Source organism: Macaca fascicularis, chromosome 19, assembly GCF_037993035.2.
Source record: "Macaca fascicularis isolate 582-1 chromosome 19, T2T-MFA8v1.1".
Taxonomy (NCBI): domain Eukaryota; kingdom Metazoa; phylum Chordata; class Mammalia; order Primates; family Cercopithecidae; genus Macaca; species Macaca fascicularis.
The window spans coordinates 55957469-55979274 of record NC_088393.1 but is presented as its reverse complement, the minus strand read 5'-3'; the positions used below and the strand labels follow the sequence as shown (position 1 = coordinate 55979274).

General features: G+C 41.8%; 1 protein-coding gene and 1 long non-coding RNA gene across 2 annotated transcripts; both read left to right on the top strand.

The window, feature by feature from the left end:
• The first annotated feature begins 1393 nt into the window (after positions 1 to 1393).
• LOC135968379 (uncharacterized) lies at positions 1394 to 16511 on the top strand. Its single transcript, XR_010583075.2, has 2 exons — positions 1394 to 1502; positions 16316 to 16511. It is a non-coding gene; the product is annotated as an uncharacterized lncRNA (long non-coding RNA).
• A 2074-nt stretch (positions 16512 to 18585) lies between these two features.
• BSPH1 (binder of sperm protein homolog 1) lies at positions 18586 to 21055 on the top strand. Its single transcript, XM_065535117.2, has 3 exons — positions 18586 to 18603; positions 19872 to 20160; positions 20719 to 21055. Exons 1-3 carry the CDS (start codon positions 18586 to 18588, stop codon positions 20859 to 20861), a joined length of 450 nt encoding a protein of 149 aa, XP_065391189.1. The 3' UTR covers positions 20862 to 21055.
• Positions 21056 to 21806: the final 751 nt, after the last annotated feature.

The following is a 21806-nucleotide window of genomic DNA, read 5'->3' as shown; positions in this document are numbered from 1 at the left end:
ATTCATTCACCATGCTAGACCTGCAGTAATAAATTAATTAAGCAAACATCTTGAGAATGTTCTAATTCTCTTCTTTTACTTTTGTTATTTATTGGCTTTCAAACTTTCCTGAAAATATTACCTTCTGAGAAATTTTTTCCGGCTTAATGATACTCTACATTGTTAATATTCCCTCATGCATCCGTCCATCCATCAGCCATCCTTTTACCAACCCTTCTGTCATCATCCATTCATCGACCCATCCACCCATGTATCCTTCCACCATTCTTCCATCCATTCCTCCATCTATCCATCTTTTCATCTATCTTCTTCCATCATCCATTCATCCACCCATCAATTCATCCACCCATTCATCTTTCCACCAATTCTGCCATCCATGGATCAATTCTCCCATCCTTTTGTCCATCTTTCACCAGCCATCTATCCACTCATCTATCCATTCATTTATCCTTCTATTTATTCATTATTCATTCAATCCATCCTCTTATTATCCATCCATCAGTCATTCATCCAATAAGTATTTAAGAACCCCACCATCCATAAGAAACTGTGTCAAGTACCAAGAGGAACCACACATGATTTCTGCCCTCAAAAATCAGAGATAAATCCTTTCATCCATCCTTCGATTTATTCATCCACTCCTCATCCATCCTTCCGTTCATCCATTCTTTCACCATTCATCCATTCTTCTATCCACCCATCCTTCCCTTCATTCTTTAATCTTCCATCAGTCCACCACCCATCCAATGAGTATTCAAGAACCCTGTCACCTATGAGGAAATGTGGTGGGTACCAAGAGAAACCAGATATGATAGCTGTCTTCAAACAGCTAGAGATAAGATATTGGCACCAATACTTACCACCCAACATGGAAAATAATGGCAGCCACAACTGGTAGTATTAAGGCACTGATAGGGTGCCCAAGAGGCAGCTTAGCCCACAGCCTCTGCCCTCTGGTTCTCTTAAGCCAAAACAATTTCACAGTGGAGCGGTGAGAAGATAATAGCACCCGATCAACCAGGATTCAAATCCTACTCTCCTATGTTTCAACTGGGTGGCCTTGGGAAGGTCATTTCACCCTCTGAACTCCGAGCCAATATTCCTATCTGTTTAATGGAAATAAAATCTCAACTATAGAAGCCATTGTGATAATTACAGGGACACATGGGGCTGTAAAGTCACTGGAGTATAGTGTAGCTTCAAAATAATGAGTCCTTCTGCTTCTCAGCAGCAAATGATCCCAGATCTGAAACAGAACTTCAGTGTAAGACTTCCCTCCACCTCTAAGCGCGCACACACACCTCTTCTATTACATATTAGGCTGCCTTTGGAGTGAGAAGCAACAGGATCTCAGTAAGCTCTTTTTGAATCTCAACTTTCTTTTTCCTAAAATAGGGAGAGTACGCCTTACCTTGGAGAAACGGTGCAAAAATTGGTAGAACTACGAAGATTTTAATCCACTACCAAGAATTTAATAAGTAATTCACTCAGTCTCTTAACAGGTAACTTGTTCCCTTTTATTCAGTTTCTTCCCTAAATTTGGGATTCAGGCAACCTTCCTTAGCATTACATCATTGACATAATCTGGTTTAACCCATTTCTTTAGTTTATTAACAGAGAAAGGATCTCACCCACAAGACCCCCTTCCCTACTTTCTCTGACTTTCCCCTTCCAGAACCAATATGGCAGCCACCAGCTACTTCTGGTTCTTGAGCATTTGAAATGGGAAAGTTCAAATTGTTCTATGTTGTAAGTGTAAAATACTTACTGATTCTGAAGACAAAGTGTAGGAAAAAAAAGTAAAGTATTTCATTAATTTGCATTCATTTGTATTCATTAATTTTTTCAATTTATTCATTATACAATTTATACAATTTTCAATGTATACAATTATACAATGTATACAATTTATGCAATTATTCATTAATTTGTATTCAATAATTAATTTGTATTCATTTGTATTCATTAATTTGTATTCATTATGTGTTGAAATGATAATCGTTTACATATCCATGGGTTCCCCAAAACATATTATTTAAATAAATTGCACTTATTTTTTCTTACTTTCTAAAAGTGCTTTTGCTATAAAACTTATAATGATTTATGTGGCTCACATTATATTTCTAGTGCACCACAATGCTCTAGACCTTCCTTTCTTACTATGGGAGTCCCAAGACCCCACTTCTCACACCCTCCCAAGTTTCCAGGTCAAAATGTACCTTTGAGAGAGTTCTTCTGGGCCCTAGCTCTCTCCACGATCTCTCTTTACGGTTCTGCTCCCAAGAGCTCTGGATTATCTGGGGATTGGTTGAACGGCTTTGGCCCCAGACTGTCTGTAGGACACAATGGCAGTTTCTCAAAGAAGGGTTCTTCATCAGTGGTTACTGTCCGAAGACAGTTTGGATGAGATCAGCTGTGGTTAATTTATGATGCCTCGAGATAACCCCATGCATATCCACGAAGCCCATAAAATTCAGTCAAGTGTACATGGACGGGGCCTTGCGGGGGCTGGGGTCAGGGACAAGAATATTAATGAACAGAGGAGGGAATGTTCCCAGAAATTCAGCTATGAATTGCTGGAGAGGTTTCGGCTGAACAATGAAAGAGAACCCCAGAATTTTCTTTTCTTTTCTTTTCTTTTTTCTTTTTCTTTTTGAGACAGAATCTTGCTCTGTTGCCCAGGCTGGAGTGCAATGGTGCCATCTTGGCTCACCACAACCTCCACCTCCCAGGTTCAAGCCTTTCTCCTGCTTCAACTTCCCGAGTAGCTGGGATTACAGGCATGCGCCACCACGCCCAGCTAATTTTGCACTTTTAGTAGAGACTGGGTTTCTCCATGTTGGTCAGGCTGGTCTCGAACTCCCGTCTTCAAGTGATCTGCCCACCTTGGCCTCCCAAAGTGCTGGGATTATAGGCGTGAGCCACTGTGCCCGACCAAGCCCTAGAATTTTCTAGTGAAAAGGCAAGCATGGGATAATTGAAACTAGCCTTCTGAAATACGTCATTTTATTTTATTTTTATTTTATTTTATTTTAATTTTTGAGACAGGGTCTCACTCTGTCATCCAGGCTGGAGTACAAAGCCGTGATCTTGGCTCACTGTCACCTCTGCCTCCTGGGTTCAAGTGATTCTCCTGCCTCAGCCACCTGAGTAGCTGGGATTACAGGTGCCCACCACCACGCCCAGCTAATTTTTGTATTTCTAATAGAGACAGGGTTTCACCGTGTTGGCCAAGCTGGTCTTGAACCCCTGGCCTCAGGTGATCCACCTGCCTCAACCCCACAAAGTGCTGGGAGTACAGGCCATCATTTTTAAATGATTCTCCACCATCCTGGGATTTTGTGAAGAAGTCCACAAGCCTTCTCTTGGGATCTGTCAGAGTTGGCCACGTGTTACGGCTGACCCTAGTATGACTCCTTGGTTTTACAGATAAGGGAATTGAGGCACAGCTAGGCTCAGAGACTTACTGAACCTCATACAGCAAATTGTTGGGGAGAGTAGGGCTTGACCCAGCATGTCTGGGGCTCTTTGTTTTATTGATTCTTCGGTGCTGCATCTTCACATCCCAGGCTTGGGTGTTTTCAGAATAAGAGGCTCGCAGGCTGGGGGTTTCTCACATGGTGGCCTCCTCTGCCCTGACTTCTCTGTCTGTCTCTGCCTTCACCTCTTTTCACTGGCTGTTTCTCTGGCCCTCCCTGTCACTCTCTTCCTCAGTCTCTCTTTCGCCATCTCTCCACTCCCGTCTCTCTTTCTCCCTCTGTCCTTGCCTCCTTTTCCTTCCTCTTTGAAGCTCTTTCTCTGTCTTTGGGTTTTGTTCAGTGTCTCTCTTTCTGTTTGAATGTCTCACTATATATTGGGGGGGGTGTATGTGTGTGTGTTTTCGTCTCTCTTTCTCTTCATCCATCAACCGCCTTCTTCTTCTTCTTCCTCCTCCTTCTCCTCTTCCTCTTCCTCTTCCTCTTCTTCTTCTTCTCCTCCTCCTCCTTCATCTTCTTTTTTTTTGGAGTCAGAGGATGGAGTTTCGCTTTGTCATCCAGGCTACAGTGCAGTGGCATGACCTCAGCTCACAGCAACCTCTGCCTCCCAGGTTCAAGCAATTCGCCTACCTCAGCCTCCCAAGTAGCTGGGACCACAGACGCATACCACCACACCCAGCTAATTTTTGTATATTTTAGGAGAGACAGGGTTTCACCAGGTTGGCCAGGCTAGTGTCGAATTCCTGGCCTCAGGTGATCCACCTACCTCGGCCTCCCAAAGTGCTGGGATTACAGGCATGAGCCACTGCGCCCAGCCCACATTAATCTGCTAAGGGATTTTTGGATCTTGTATGGCTAATAATAAAGGGAAACTGATTGAAGAAATTCTTGCAGAGTGGGAAACTGATGACTTGCAATGCAATGATGAGTGACGTGAAACAAAGATGTTAAAGGCGAGGATGGGTGGCTCTGCAAAAGTGCAATGTCTTAGCACACTTGATCTTCATAAAGTATCAATAATAATAGCAAAAAGGCAGTGTGCCAAAGACCACCCATTATGTTGTAGAATATAGTCAAGATCTGTAAAAGATGTTCAAACAAGAAGGAAAGAGGTGCCAGCACTTTGGGAGGCCGAGGCGGGTGGATCACCTGAGGTCAGGAGTTCAAGACTAGCCTGGCCAACATGGTGAAATACCATCTCTACTAAAAATACAAAAATTAGCAGGGTCTGCTGGCACATGTCTGTGGTCCCAGCTACTTGGGAGGCTGAGGCAGGAGAATCACTTGAACTCAGGAGGTGGAGGTTTCAGTGAGCCGAGATCATGCCATGGCACTCCAACATGGGAAACAGAGCAAGACTCCATCTAAGGCCGGGCGTGGTGGCTCAAGCCTGTAATCCCAGCACTTTGGGAGGCCGAGACGGGCGGATCACGAGGTCAGGAGATCGAGACCATCCTGGCTGACACAGTGAAACCCCGTCTCTACTAAAAAATACAAAAAAACTAGACGGGCGAGGTGGCGGGCGCCTGTAGTCCCAGCTACTCGGGAGGCTGAGGCAGGAGAATGGCGTGAACCCGGGAGGCGGAGCTTGCAGTGAGCCAAGATCACGCCACTGCACTCCAGCCTGGGCGGCAGAGCGAGACTCTGTCTCAAAAAAAAAAAAAAAAAAAAGAAAAGAAAAGAAAAAAGAAATGTTAGAAATAAGTGAAGGCAACAGTCATTTCCAAAGACTAGGATTCCCCAAAGGTATTTTTAAAGTCTTGGATAGGCTTTTATTTCATAAGAGCTTCTAATTTGACAGTCGTTGACGTTTTTGACAGTTTAGTTGCGGGGAGGGCTATCTTTTGCCACTTTTTCCAAAGGAGATTCCATCTTACTGAGAAAAAAAAAATGGAGATGAAAAGATAGCCCGTCTTCCACAATTTTTTTCTGAGACAGGGTCTCACTCTGTTGCCCAGGCAAGAGTGCAGTGGTGCGATGATAGCTCACGGCAGCCTCAAACTCCCGGGCTCAAACTATCCTCCTACCTCAGCCTCCCAAAGTGCTGGGACAGCAGGCATATGCCACCATGCTCGGCTAATTTGTTAACTTTTTTTTTTTTTGTACAGATGGGGGTCTCATTATGTTTCCCAGGCTGGTCTCAAACTCCTGGTTGCAAACGATGCCTCCACCATAGCCTACCAAAGCACTAGGATTGCAGACGTGAGCCACTGTGCCCAGTCCCTCTTCTAAGAATAGTAACTAAGGGCCAGGTGAGGTGGCTCACGCCTATAATCCCAGCACTCTGGGAGGCCAAGGCGGGTGAATCACCTTGTTCGAGACCAGCCTGACCAACATGGTGAAACCCTGTCTCTACTAAAAATACAAAAATTAGCCAGGTGTGGTAGCTCATGCCTGTAATCCCATTTACTAGGGAGGGTAAGGCCGGAGAATCGCTTGAACCTGGGAGGCGGAGGTTGCAATGAGCCGAGATCGCACCATTGCACTCCAGCCTGGGCAACAAGAGCAAAATTCTGTCTAAAAAAGGAAAAAAAAAAAGAACAGTAACTGAGAACACACTGTGTTTCAGAATTCATAATTAATCTAACTTTTCATAGTTGGAAATGTAGGTGTCCATAACGCTGCACCGCTCATTCCTCAGAACTTCAAAGCCATCTGCAGCCCATTAGGTTAATCGCCAAGGGCCTCCAGAGAACAGTGGCCCACGTCGAAGGTTTGTGGAGCACCAACAACGGTGCTTATATTAGGGAAGCAAACCTGCTTTTCCAAGAAACCTCCCTGGGCCTCTCCAGGGGATTCTTGAGCCCTGGCTGACAAAGACCAGGAAGATCTGAGATACAGGTAAACCTGTGACTGCTCATGGGCTCCCTGATGGTTCTCTCTTCATGGAAACGACATGAAATTCCTCAGCCTGCATCTTCCCTGTCTGTTATTTTAAGTATTTCTTCCTAGGCAAGGTAGATAGCTTAACTTTGGAGCAGAGCGAGAGCAAGGAAGGAGGGAGAAGTTGGGGATGAAAGATGAAAGAAGAGGAGGAGGAAGGGGAAGAAGGGAAGGAGGGAGAAGAGGCAGGGAAGGAGGTGGAAGAGGGAAGAGGAGGAAGAGAGGAAGGAGGAGGAGGGGGAGAAAGAGGGAAAGGAGGGGGAGGAAGAGGGGGAGGAGGTGTAGAAGGAAGAGGAGGAGGAGGGAGAGAAGGAGGGGAATGAGGGAGAGTAGGAAGAAGGAGGAGGAGAGGAGGAGGGGAGAAAGAGGAGGAAGAGGAGGAGGAGGGGGAGGAGGAGGGGGAGACAGAGAGGAAGGAGGGAGAGGAGGAGGAGGGGGAGGAGGAGGGGAGAAGAGGAGGAAGAGGGGGAGGAGGAGGGGGAGACAGAGAGGAAGGAGGGGGAGGAGGAGGAGGAGGGGTAGGAGGGGAAGAAAGAAGAAAAGGAGGAGAGGGAAGAAGAGGAGGAGGGGAGGAGGAGGGGTAAGGGAAGAAGAAGGAGGAGGAAAGGAAGGAGGAGGAGGAGAGGAGAACGAGAAGGGAGAAAAAGAATGATGAGGAGGAGAAGGTAAAAAAGGAGAGGGACAAGGAAGAAATGGGGAGGAGGGAAAGAGAGGAGGGACAGGGAGGAGAAGTGGGGAGGAGGAAAAGAGAGGAGGGGACAGGGAGGAGAAGTGGGGAGGAGGGAAAGAGAGGAGGTGACATGGAGGGGAAGTGGGGAGGAGGGAAAGAGAGGAGGGACAGGGAGGAGAAGTGGGGAGGAGGGAAAGAGAGGAGGGGACATGGAGGGGAAGTGGGGAGGAGGGAAAGAGAGGAGGGACAGGGAGGGGAAGTGGGGAGGAGGGAAAGAGAGGAGGGGACAGGGAGGGGAAGTGGGGAGGAGGGAAAGAGAGGAGGGGACAGGGAGGGGAAGTGGGAAGGAGGGAAGGAGAGGAGAGGACAGGGAGGAGAAGTGGTTGTGGTTAGTTCCAGGGGCTATAAAATCTTGGAGATCAGCTGGTCGACCACGAGTGTCTGACAGGAGCATGGCCCGGCACATGGGGCTCCTGCTGGTTTGGGTCTGCCTGTTTCGTGGTGTGGTCGGTGGTGTGGTCGGCGGTCTATTCAACATTCTAGAAGAAGGTGAGGAGCCAGGTGACCCTGGCTGGGGACAGAGTCCTGCATATCTGCTGCTGTATATAATCAAATCCCAGTCGCCACAGAGGGCAACAGTCCCCCTTGCTTTAGGTACCTTAAGAAAGAAAAAGATACTCTCCCTTTCAGGTCAGAAACACAATCCATGGGTAAATATTTTTTAAAAAATAAGAAAGTTCAGTGAATAAAAGAATGAAAGACTAAGAATGTAAATTGGAAAATCCTAGTGACATGTTACTTGAAAACCATATGTCTCCTCCCTTTATGCTAGGAGATTTTCAATGTCTCATGCAGAGGTTTTGAAAATGAGACTGATTTTCATAAAGTCGATTTTATTCCTTTTCCAAAGTCGTGTTGCCTGTAACAATTATGAAGCGAAAATATAAAAATAAGAAGGGAATTCACTATGGATGCATCTGACACATTTGATAAGGACTAAGCATAATTTCAAAAACAATTTTTTATGGAATGACCAAGAATAATGATCTTGCATATATTTCTTTTAAGTATTCTTCAGGACATCCTTGCATTAAAAGAAAATAACACTGTGCTTGCTATTTTTTAAAAAAAGAACAGAAAAGAAAAAGGTACTCCCAATGTAACTATGACCACTGCTTTCTTATCCCGTAGAATTATTTTGTACTTATTGAAAAATAACACTGTACCTGGCCACAGGTTTTTTTTTTTTTTTAATCAGACATCATGTTTGTAGATACATAAAAAGGAATATAGACAAGTGGGAAAAAGCTAATTAAGATGATCCTAAATCTTCTCCACTGTCAACGTCTGGTCTCCTGAATTATGGATGTCATATTTTTCCACATAATACTTGTGCCATTCAGAGCCTTAGAGATGAAGCATTTCTCTTAATAATGCATCAGAGAATAAAAACTCATGAGCCCCGGGCTTGTTAGCCTGTATGTTAAATGATGTGGTGCTGGTCTCCTTTTGATCTGCAGAACTGTTGCCTATTCACTATCTCCCTCTCTCTCCCTTGCATCTGCCTCCTGGACTTATTCTCTCTCTCTCTCTTTTTTTTTTTTTTTTTTTGAGATAGAGTCTTGCTCTGTCACCCAGGCCGGAGTGCAGTAGCATAATCTCGGCTCACTGCAACCTTAGCCTCCCAGATTTGAGCAATTCTCCTGCCTCAGCCTCCCGAGTAGCTAGGACTAAAGGTGCATGCCACCACGCCTGGCTAATTTTTGTATTTTTAGTAGAGACCAGGTTCCACCATGTTGGCCAGGCTGGTCTCGAACTCCTGACCTCAGGTGATCCACCTACCTCAGCCTCCCAAAGTGCTGGGATTATAGGCAGGAGCCACTGGCCTATTGTCTCTTAAGAGTTTCTTTTGAGCAAACTGCAAGTTTTTTACACTGGTTGTATTCAGTACAGACAATCACAACTGGGTCCCCACAGCAATCCTGCTTGCAGATAATAAGATGTCGTGGCAAAGAATGGGAAGGTGTGAACTCATAGACATCTAGGGCTCAAAGTCTTGCTTGAGGCCGTCGGTTAAGCTTGGTTGGAACCCAGAGATGCTGGGGGGAAATCGGGACTCGTGAGCTTGCCAGGAGCAGTCAAGTGGGACAGAGGAAGGGAAGGGAGTCTTCAGTTCTTGATGAGTGGGGATGTATGAGAGCTCTCAGCTACGGTTCTCCCTCATCCTCATCAGGGGAGCATTGCATTTTAGTGTTTTAGAAGCAATGACTGGCCGGGTGCAGTGGCTCACACCTGTAATCCCAGCACTTTGGGAGGCCAAGGTGGGCGAATCACAAGATCAGGAGTTCAAGACCAGCCTGGCCAACATGGCGAAACTCCATCTCTACTGAAAACACAAAACTGAGCCGAGCATGGTGGCAGGTGCCTGTAATCCCAGCTACTCAGGAGGCTGAGGCAGGAGAATCGCTTGAACCCAAGAGGCGGAGGTTACAGTGATTTGAGATCACGCCATTGCACTCCAGCCTGGGCAACAAGAGCAAGATTCGGTCTCAAAAACAAACAAACAAACAAAAAATAAAAACAGTGACCTGATAGGTTTGCTAGATGCACAGGATGTAGAGACTAAACAGCATGAGCATCTCCACTCATGAGCATACGATATGCACCCCCATCTCTTCCCACTAGTGCACGATCTAGTGGGAAGGCAGAAGAGGAAACGGACTGTGCGTGTGGCACATGCCGAATCGGCTATACGCCTGCCCTGAAAAAGAAAAAGTGGTGGAACTGGCAAGACTTCACAAAGGACTTGATTGGGTGATCTTGTTCCAGGGCTGAAAATTTGCCATGTCCAAAATGTAATTACTATTCCAAGTTGATGGGTTGTCTAAGGGATTACGTGGGAGTGGGGTCCCTTGCAGGGAGAACTGTCCAGGTATGTAGATCCATGCTTCATGAACCCAAAACGCTGGGGTTTTCCCTTTTGCCGTTTGGCATTTCAGGCTTTGGTGCGGAGGGACTGCCCGCCAACCGGTCGTTTGATGTCAACAAGGGTTTGTGTTAAAATGGGAATCTTGCATTGCAAGAGCCATTGTTTTAAAGAGGATGAGGAGGAACCATAGCTAAGAGCTCTCACGCATCCCCGCTCACCAAGAACTAAAGGCTCCTCTCGCCTCCTCCGTCCCACTCTACTCCGCTCCTGGCAAGCTTAGGAGACCAGTTTTCCCTCCAGCATCTCCGGGTTCCAACCAAGCTTAGCCTGTGGCCTCGAGCAAGACTTTGAGCCCTGGATAGCTATGAGTTCCCACATCTGAAACAGGAGGATCATGATTCTTGCTGCCTCGCAGGGTTGCTGGAAGATTAAATGGGTTAGCATGTGTGACGCTCAGAACAGAACTGTTATCGTTATGTCATTATTACTACCATTACAGTACCAAAAGTACTATTACAGTATTAAAGAGGCAGGATAATGGTTTGGATTTAGTAGTCGATAGTCACAGAGTGAGTTTAACTACTTTAAACATCTCGTACAAGTGGAATCATGCAATATTTGTCCTTTTGTGACTGGTTTGGTTCACTTAGCATAATATACTCCAGGTTCATCCATGTTACCGAAAATGGCAGGATTTTCTCTTTTTTAATTTTTTTTTAATTTTTAATTTTATTTTATTGTATTTGTTTTTCGAGACGAGGTCTAACTCTGTCGCCCAGGCTGGAGTGCAGTGGCGTGATCTCAGCTCACTGCAACCTCAGCCTCCCAGTACTGGGACCACAGGAGCACACCACCATGCTCAGCTAATTTTATTTTGTAATTTTGGTAGAGATAAGATTTCGCCAAGTTGCCCAGGCAGGTCTCAAACTCCTGAGCTCAAGCGATCTGCCCACCTCCGCCTTCCAAAGTGCTATGAGCCACCACACCCAGCCCTGCCTAAAGGTTCTTTGATCAAGGTTGTTTTGACCTAAGGAAAGGATCAATAGTAAATATATGTTCTGGCCAGGCATAGGTCAAGACGGGAAGATTGCTTGAGCCCAGGAATTTGAGACCAGCCTGGGAAACATAGTGGGACCCAGTCTCTACAGCAAATTTTGAAAATTAGCCAGGTATGGTAGTACGTGCCTGTAGTTCCAGCTACTTGGGAGGCTGAGGCAAGAGAATCACTTGAGCCTGGGAAGTCAAGGTTGCAGTGAGCTGTGATAGCGTCACTGTACTCCAACCTGGGTGACAGAGTGAGATTCTGTCTCAAAAAAAAAAAAGTAAGTACATGTTTGTAGTACATGTTCTTTCACAAAGAACACTAGATAAAATAGAAATTTTAGGGACATTCTGAGAATGGGGTTCATCAGAAACCAACACAGCGAATTAGCATCCAAGACAGAGGTGCTTTAGCCTCCACAAACTGTATTGTCTAGTGATGCTCAAATTCTTCATCTTCATCCTCACTGTCTGGGGTTGCATTGCATAGCGTCCTTCCAAAATTCATGTTTACCAGAGATCTGTGAATATGACTGTATTTGAAATAGGTCTTTGCAGACGTACTTAATGAAGATGCAGTCATAACGGGTAAGCGTTGACCCTAATCCAATGACTGGTATCTTTTTAAGAAGAGGAAACAGACACACACAGGGAAGACAGCCATGCATAGTCAGAAGCAGAGATTAAAGTGATGCTGCCACAAGCCACAGAATACCACAGCCTGCCAGCAGACACCAAAAGCAAGGAGAGAGGCACAGAACAGTTTCTTCCTCTGAGCTCCTAAGAAGGAACCAACCCTGGCATTTTGGCCTCTGGCCTCCAGATCTATGAGACAATAAATGCTCTAGACCAAACAGTCTATGGTACTTTGTCTAGATTTTTTTTTTTTTTTTTTTAGATAGGGGCTACTCTGTCACCCAGGTTGGAGTGCAATGGCACAATCATGGCTCACTGCAGTCTTGATCTCCCAGGCTCAAGTGATCCTCCTGCCTCAGCCTCCCAAGTAGCTGGGGCTACAGAGCGCACACCACCATGCCCAGCTAGTTTTTGTGTCTTTCTTTATTGTAGAGATGGGGTCTTGCTATGTTGTCCAGGCTGGTCTCAAACTCCTGGGTTCAAGCAATCCTCCTGGCTCAGCCTCCAAAAGTGCTGGGATTACAAGCTAAATCACCATGCCCGACCGGTAAATTTCTACAACACAAAACCAAGGAAGAAGCAGTCACAGAGGCCACGCGTCTCTCCTCTCTGTGGGATGAGCCTCCCATGGTTTGGTACCCGAGGACCCCAACTCCTCCCCGTTCATTGTTACTGCTCTTCATCAGTGCTCTTCCAGGCCTTCTGACATTCTCCAGATTCGAAACTTTTGACTTCCATCTTGGGTGCTGTATTCCTGGTCTTTGAACATAGAATGGAACAGCAAGTGCAGCCCTTTGGGAAGACTCCTGACCCAGCTCTTGAATCCAAACAAGAATCTTGGCCAAGATAGGATCGTAGGACTACCATGTAGCAGGCTACAGCAGTTCCCCATGATAGGGAGGCAACTACACTTTTCTTCCCTAGTCTGTTTGACCAGCTTCCCCAAGCTCCCTCCTCTGGGGCTCCATAACTTGGAAGAATAAAGTCTGATAAACTGTGTCCTCCTGTGGACAACTGCAAGGATGCCAATACATACTGTTGAAGATGCTGAAATTCACGGCTTATCCTCTGGAAAAGTGGTCAGGTTCAGGGGACTTCATAAGCTCCTGAACACATTTCACAGGCTTTCATTTTATTTACATTCACTTACTCTTTTCCTTTTTTTTTTTTTTTTTTTACAAAGTCTTGCTCTGTCACTCACGCTGGAGTGCAGTGGTGTGATCTCAGCTCACTGCAACCTCCACCTCCCGGGTTCAAGTGATTCTCCTGCCTCAGCCTCCCAAGTAGCTGGGGATTACAGGCACACACCACCATGCCCAGATAATTTTTGTATTTTTAGTAGAGATGGGGTTTCACCATGTTGGCCAGGCTGGTCTTGAACTCCTGACCTCAGGTAGTCCGCCCGCCTCGGCCTCCCAAAGTACTGGGATTACAGGTGTGAGCCACCAGGCCTGGTCCACTTATTCTTTTTCTAATGTGCTTCCTCTCTTTATATCTCTGAAAAACTTTTAACATTTCTTTCAAGGCAGGTTCTCTGGTAGCAAATTCCCTCAACGTGAGTTTGCCTGAAAATCTTTGTCTTTCTTTCTCCTTCACTTTCGAAGAATAATTTTGCAGGGTACAGAATTCTAGATTGAAGATTTTTTTCTCTCAACACTCTAAATGCTTCATTCTTATCTGCATGGTTTCTGGAGAGAAGTTGGATATAATTCTTATCTTTGCTTCTCTGTAGGTAAAGTATTTTTCCCCCTCTGGCTTCTTTCAAAAGATTTTTCTTTTAAAAAATTTTATTTTAGATGCAGGGGGTACATGTACAGATTTGTCACATGAGTATATTGCGTAAATGGTGAGGTTTGGGATTCAGTTGAAGCCATCACCCAAATAATGAACATAGTGCCCAATAGGTAGTTTTCTTTTTTTCCTTTTTTTTTTTTTTTTTTTTTTTTTTTTTTTTTGGAGACAGAGTCTTGTATTGCCCAGGCTGGAATGCAGTGGCACGATCTTGGCTCACTGCAACCTCTGCCTCTTGGGTTCAAGCAATTCTCTTGCCTCAGCCTCCCAAGTAGCTGGGATTACAGGCGCCCACCACCACGCCCGGCTAATTTTTGTATTTTTAGCAGAGGCGGGATTTCACCATGTTGGCCAGGCTGGTCTTGAACTCCTGACCTCATGATCCGCCCACCTCAGCCTCCCAAAAGTGCTGGGATTACAGGTGTGAGCCGCTGCGCGCAGCCATCAATAGGTAGTTTTCAAGCCTGGGTCCCCTCCTTACCTCCCCACTTCTGTAATCCTCAGTGTCTCTTGTTCCCATCTTTGCGTCCCTGTGCACCCAGTGTTTAGTTCCCACTTATAGGTGAGAACATGTGGTATTTGGTCTTCTGTTTCTGCATTAATTTGCTTAGGATAATGACCTCCAGCTGCATCCATGTTGCTAAAAAAGACATGATTTTGTTCTTTTTTATGGCCGTATAAAACAATTTTGATTTGGGTTTATCTGAAAAAGTGAGACTGATTTTTATTTCAAATCAGGGTATTTTTAAAAACCTTATATATTGTAACAGAATTTAGCTTGAATTATGACGAAAGGTGAGTTATTGAGAATGAAAAGAATTGGGATGCAGGACTTTTCTGACAAAATTGTTATGATTTTCCAGTGCATAGCTTTGTCTTCTTCCATTTTACACTTTCCTCAAAGGATCATAAAGAAAGCCAGTTTTGTATAAGTATTCTAAGACTAATTCTAGGACTATATTAATTTTTAGGGGCCCTTCTTAATCCTTTGAAATTAAAAAATATATATATATATATATATATATATGTTTTCTTCAAGCCAGGCATGGTGACTCACACCTGTAATCCCAGCACTTTGGGAGGCCAAGACAGGTGGATCACCTGAGGTCAGGAGTTTGGGTCCAGCCTGGCCAACATGGCAAAACCCTGTCTCTACCAAAAATACAAGAATTAGCCAGGTGTGGTGGTGCACACCTGTAGTCCCAGCTACTTGGGAGGCAGAGGCAGGAGACTCAGCTGGTGATTCTAACATGCAACAAAGCTTGTGAATCATTGTGCTGGTCCATTATAACTATTTCTTAAATAATATATGCCTAAGGAAAAACGTTTTAATTTCAAGCCACAATGGCAGCCAGGACAATTTAGCTGAAAAACAAACCTGTGGAAAGAATAAACATGAGCAAATAGCAAAATAATCAGTAATAAATAAAATATACACAACAAATTCAGAATTAAAATCATTGCTTTTGCAAAAATCTTTTCAAAAAATAAAAAAATTAAGTCATTGCTCTTTTAAGTGTAATCTACAAATTTGATGAACTAGTTATGAACACAGATTATGTTGAGTTATAATGCTTTAATATGAGAGATATCTGCAAATTACATTATAGTATGTGTATGTTCTCTTAACCAAACATGACATTTGTAAATTTACTTGTTGGTAAATTGTGCTTTTCTATCTTACATCATTTTAATGATTATTAAGTATCATCTATCATGGGCTATTTGGGAAAAAAATCAAATCTTTCACTCTATATTTATTCTACAATTCATTCTACGTTGTATTTCATCCTAAAGTTATGACTGTTCTTAAAGCCTCAATTAAATGAACTTTGTAACAGTTATTTACTGTTTAACTAAACACATGCTGGTTTTGAATCAAATAGCCTTTGCATAAAACCACTTCATCAGGAACCATGCAAAGTAACAAAACAAAAAATTCAAGTTCTAAGGAGGGGGAGGTAAATATTACAGGTTTAATGGCTCATGAAGGAACAATGATTGAAAAATGCTGCTTTAAGAAAAAAAAAAAAAAGTAAAGCTATCAGGCAATTTTCTTCGTTCCAAGAATATTAGGATATTCAGACTGGGGAGGACTTGACATCCTAATGTTCTCTCTCCATTTTATAGCAGAGTAAACTGAGGGCAGATGGTTGGTCAGTAGTTGAGCCTGTGTCAGGGTTTGGGCTGTTACTTCCTACTGAACCAACCTCTCCAGGGAGGATTCGAATTGAATTGCCATATGCTTAACTTTTTTAATTTAATGGAACTTAACATTTCTGAACCTTGTCTCTAAGATGATGGAAACAATGCTTGCCTCACAAAATTGTTCTGATAAGTTAAATAAAATATAGTACGCAGGATAGAGAAGATGCTCAGAGCATTTATTTGCATTTCCTACATACCTCAGAGGTATCATTCTTATTTTTCCCTCCTAGAGGAAGAAGTTTCCATTTTGAAAGTGATAACTCTAAAGACATGAATCTCTAATAGTAGAATTCAGGTATTCAGTGAGAAGTGGTGACAAAAATAAAAACCTATAGTGTTCCATATCAGAAACCTATGATGAAGTAGTTTATTTTATAGAAAAATGTGAGAAAAGTAAATAATTTCCTTTGCCTGCTGAATTTTTTGTTTTAAGAATAATTTTAATCATTCCTATCCTTTAATAATATTTGGAAAATACAGTTAAAGCAAAAGAAAAATAAGAAATCACCCACAATCACACTACCAAAAATAAGCTCTATTGAACCAAAGTTAACTTAGTTAACTTAGTTTTGCCTAACTTTCAAAATAGTATTATTCTTACTAGAATAGAAATTGGTGAAATCTTTTCATTTCTTTTATTTTAAAGTGACATAAATATTTGTTCAAAATTGTGTCTTTCAGATGAATTGTCATCAACTGTGGGTAAGTTGATCAAAAAACTTTTATTGGGGTTTCTTTTAAGAGTTTTGCAATAAAACGTGAAACCATTGAATATTCCCTTTCCTGGTAAGAAATCATATTTTTCATTAAAGATTACTATTTTATGTACTTATATTTAAGTAAATTCCATGTTAAAAATGTTAAGAAAAAAGAAGAATCCCAGCACTTTGGGAGGCTGAGGCGGGAAGACCATGAGGTCAGGAGATCAAGACCATCCTGGCTAACATGGTGAAACCCCGTTTCTACTAAAAAACTACAAAAAATTAGCTGGGCGTGGTGGCAGGCACCTGTAGTCCCAGCTACCTGGGAGGCTGAGGCAGGAGAATGGCCTGAACCTGGGAGGCGGAGCTTGCAGTGAGCCGAGATTGCGCCACCCAACTCCAGCCTGGGCGACAGAGTGATACTCCATCTCAAAAAAAAAAAAAAAAAGGAAGAAGAAGTGATAAATCATAATTTTACTGTTAATTTTACTTTTGGGTGATTAAACATTTCATTACATGTAACTTCATAATGTGATTTTTAGCAAAAATCAAGTATTATGGAAAATAATGAAATAGAAAATGCCTTTTGCCACCTAAAAATGAAGTACAAATTTTTCCATATCTATTTATATGCTCATCTTTATTAATGCCTACTTGATATTATAAAGTCAATTTCATTTTAATATTCTCTCAGGGATTAATATTTTTAATTAATTCTTATTTTTTAAACTAATACTAACCATGCTGAAATAAACATTCTTAATCTAAGTGTCATTCCAATTAAAACTAGGAAAGCACAGGGGTGTTACGTTAACACTATTTTAGGTTCTAACATAAGTGATATTGTAAAAAGGAAAAAATCTATATAAAATAACAGGCAAAATTATTTTATGATTGTATACTTTAAATCCCTAAGAACATGAATAAAAATTATTAGTTTTAATAAAGTAATATGGCTATGTGGCTGGATACAAGATAAACATACATCAGTCAATAGTTTTTCTCTATACTGGTAAGAACCAACTGGATATTGATGGAAATGGAAAACATTCTGTTTAACATCAGTGACCAAAAAAAAGCACTTTGGAATTAAATCAGTGAGAAATGTGTAGGATTTATATAGAACAAATAAGAAAATCATATTGAAGAGCAAAAAAATACATTTTGAAAAAGAGATATTGCCATGTTCTTGGATGGAAAACATAATACCATAACAATATCACTCTTTCCCAAACTAATATTTTTATTTAATTTTATTTTACATAAGAGCACATTTTAAAGCCTAATAATAGTGGAATAAATGTCAGCTCTAAATTTTATTTTTCAGAAACTATAAGTCATTTTCCAGAAATTAAAGGTAAGTTGATCAGAAAACTTTGATTATTAATGTATATTTTCTTTTAATTTTGTAAAAATGGGGGAATCAGTAATGTTTTTCCAGTAAAAAAAATATTTTCTTCTTATATAAAATGTAATATAAGTGCCTTGTAAACAGATAAAGAAAAGAGAGGTATAGAAGTCACTCTGATCTTTCATCAGCACTAAATGTGTCTACTCTTTAATTTCTGCAATCGAACAAGAAATAACAGATTTTAAAATTTATATAGAAAAAACATCCAATAATAATTAGAAATATTATGAACAAAGTGCTGGAGTAGAGAAATATTTCATCTCATCAGATATTTAGACATACTAAAATACTGTAATATAAACAACATGGAATCAGCCTAGAAAGATAGAAGGAAGAGGAGGAGGAGGAGGTAGAGGAGGAGGGAGGAAGGAAGAAGAAGAGGAAAAAGAAGGAGGAGGAGGAGGAGGAAGAGGAGAGAAGAAAGGAAGAAATATTTTGTGATACTTGCTGTCTCCAGAGTCTGCTCATTTTACCACCATGCTTCCTTACCTCTCTAGTAATTTCAAGAAATTTTAGAGCAAATGTAGAATGGATCCCAGGATATATTAGAATAATCCATGGTTTTAAGCATGACCATTTAAATGTACAGGTGGTTTATTTCATCATCAATCTGTCATTACTAAATGTGTTTGAAAGAAAATAAAGTTGATTGCCCTTTTGCATCATATACAAAACTAAATTCTAGCTTAATCAAATTTTAAACGTAAAAGGAACAAAATTGTTTAATTTAAGAAGAAAATGGAAAATATATGTGTGGCCTAAGGACCAGCAGATCTTTTAAAGCAAGGCAGAAATCATCTGTAATACAGGTAAACATTTTTAAAGTGTGTAAATGCTTCATGCTAATGAAAATTCAGGTAAAGGAGCACAATTTGTGGGAAAGACTAATTGCCATTTTCTTTGACAAAGCAATATTCATCAATGTTAAAATTGTATATACACTTTGTCCTTGTAACCTTGCTTTGGAGATTCTATAGAAACAAACGCTTCAGTACATAAGAATTTAAATGCGTGAAATGTTTACTGCAGCTGTATTTACAGTGGGAAAAATCTGAATGTGGAAATACTGAATGAATTGTGGTGAATCCGTATCACAGAACATGAATCAGCATTAGAAAGAAGTTAAGGCCTGACTCAGTGGCTCATGCCTGTAATCCCAACATTTTTGGAAGCTGAGGCAGGAGGATGCTTGAGCTCAGGAGTTTGAGGCCACCCTGGCCAACATAGTGAGATCTCATCTCTACAAAAAATTTAAAGATTATCTGGGCATGGTAGCATGCACCTGTAGTCCCAGCCTATTCTGGAGGTTGAGGTGGGAGGATCGCTTGAGCTCAGGAGAATGAGGCTGCAGTGAGCCATGAAGAAGTTAGAGCGACACAATCACTTTAAGAAGATTTCTGTGATGTGTTAAGTTGGAAACTCAATTATAAAATATGATTAATTTTGAAGGGTGGCAAAAAATCATGCATGTGTACCTGTGTGTATGCACATATAACTATATATATCCTGTATTAACCATATAGCATATATACAAAACAATATAACATATATAAGTATATATGTATAACCATACAACATATATATACCCAGGTGACACACATACACACATGTATAGTTGTATGGGAGAAGGAGAGAAAGAGAGATGATGGAAGGAAGTGAAAATAAGAGATCCAGGGGCAGGGGGGAAGAATTGTTTGGTAGATAAATGCCCACATTTATGTATTTTGAAGGGTGGCAAAAAATCATGCATGTGTACCTGTGTGTATGCACATATAACTATATATATCCTGTATTAACCATACAGCATATATACAAAACAATGTAACATATATAAGTATGTATGTATAACCATACAACATATATATACCCAGGTGACACACATACACACATGTATAGTTGTATGGGAGAAGGAGAGAAAGAGAGATGATGGAAGGAGGTGAAAATAAGAGATCCAGGGGCAGGGGGGAAGAATTGTTTGGTAGATAAATGCCCACATTTATGTTTCTATGCTTACGAGAGATTTCTGAAACCGGAGCAAATGCTAAGCAAAATTTTGAGACTGTTTATACCCTGGGGAAAAAGTAGGGCAGGGGCAGCAATATAAAACAAAGACCTTTGTCATTAGAGAGCCAAAGCTCTGCTATTGAGCGGCACAATAACATTTACTGCAGTCACAGCCAATGACTCTGATTTCAAAGGGCAGCAGCCCCTAGGAAGACAGTGGCTTGATAACCTCTCTCTCAATACACCCGGAAACAGAGGAAGAATTTTGTTTTCTCTAGATGGGGAGTGTGTCTTTCCATTCCACTATAAAAATGGAACCTACTATGACTGCATCAGGTCCAAGTCAAGACACAAGTGGTGCTCGTTAAATGAGACTTACGAAGGATACTGGAAGTATTGCTCTGCCGAAGGTGAGTGTCCTGCCTCTAAACACCTCAGAGCAGTAATCTTGGTCTCTGAGGCTGGGATGTGGGGAGAAGCACAAGAGGGTTCTGAAAATAGAATCCATAGCCAATTCAATTGTGAAAATAAAGGATGTTCAATTTCTTACGATATAAAAATCACATTGCGCCAAAGAGATGAGCATTTCAACCACATTATTTTGAAAAGAATCTTTTTGGTAGAACATCAAAGTAATATGGGATCTGAATCCCCCACCAATATTGTTCCCATGGGCCTTTGGTGAAATAGGGCAGAGCAGATGATACGGAATAGGAAGCAAAAGTGTGTATTTGCATGTGTGTGTGTGTGTGCACGTGTGTGCATACATGTATGTCTGTGTGAGTGTGCATGTGTATGTGTGCACATTTGTTCACGTGCATGCACACACATGTGCACTTGTGTGCAGGTGTGTGCATATGTGTGCATGTGTGTGCATGTGTGTGCACGTGTGTGCATGGTGTGGTGGAGGGGGTGCAGATTAGAAAGGTTTCTCACTCAGACTGCTGCTTCCTCTTTCTCTTCTGCAGATTTTGCAAGCTGCGTGTTTCCCTTCTGGTATAGACGCTTGATCTACTGGGATTGTACTGACCACGGGGAAGCATTTGGGAAAAAATGGTGTTCACTGACCAAGAATTTTAACAAGGACCGAATTTGGAAATACTGTGAATGATGGCGAGATTTACCAGGGGAGGGGGATGAAGATGTTTAATCGTTCTCCTTGGAAAGAACCTATAGTTTTTGTTGGCAGAGGAGAACCCTTTCTCCTTAGAGAGGGGTTTTTTTATTTTTTTATTTTTTTTTTCTGGGATGCGAGTTGAAGGTGATCTAACTAAATAACTAGAGGTTTTTGATTAAGGATTATGGGGTTTTAATATGGAAATCTGTAGTTTAGCCTCAGCACTTTAATTGCTAACTGTGTAAAATTAGTCCCTTTTAAAAATTAAGTCTATGGGGTAGGCGTGGTGGCTCATGCTTATAATCCCAGCTCTTCGGGAGGCTGAAAAGGAAGGACTGCTTGAGGCCAGGAGTTCAAGACCAACGTGGACCAATATAGTAAGACCCTGTTTCTAAAAAAAAAAATTTTTTTTTAATTAACTATGCATGGTGGCACACACTTGTAGTCTCAGCTACTCAGGAAGTTGAGGCAGGAGGATCACCTGAGTTCAACAGTTCAAGGTTGCAGTGAGCTGTGATGAAAGGGAGACCCACCTCTAAAATAAAATAAATGAAGTAAAGTAAGCATACGGACTTTGGGTGATAGTGATGTGTCAATGTAGATTCATCAGTTGTAACCAATGTTCCAGTCTGGTGAAGGATATTGATAACACAGAGGCTATGTGTACATGGGAAATTTTTGTACCTACTACTCAATTTTTCTGTGACTTAAAACTGCTTTAAAAACTAACATGTATTTAAAATGCATGACCTTAATAAAGAATATTTTTAAAACAGAAAAAAAAAGGTGATAACTGAGGTGATACCTGAGGTAGGAATACAGGTGTGGAGGGAAAGTATCAGAGTGAGGTTTAAAAAAGGTCAGATATGAACCACACGAACAAGGGCAACAAAACTGGGTGCATTGTACAAAGTGAGGGAAGGCCACTGGGGTTGGTCC

Bases quoted from the DNA above. Each gene is read 5' to 3' on its own strand.
- BSPH1 (XM_065535117.2), top strand. The intron at 20,161-20,718 runs GTGAGTGTCCTG...TCTCTTCTGCAG, and splicing joins GAAGTATTGCTCTGCCGAAG to ATTTTGCAAGCTGCGTGTTT.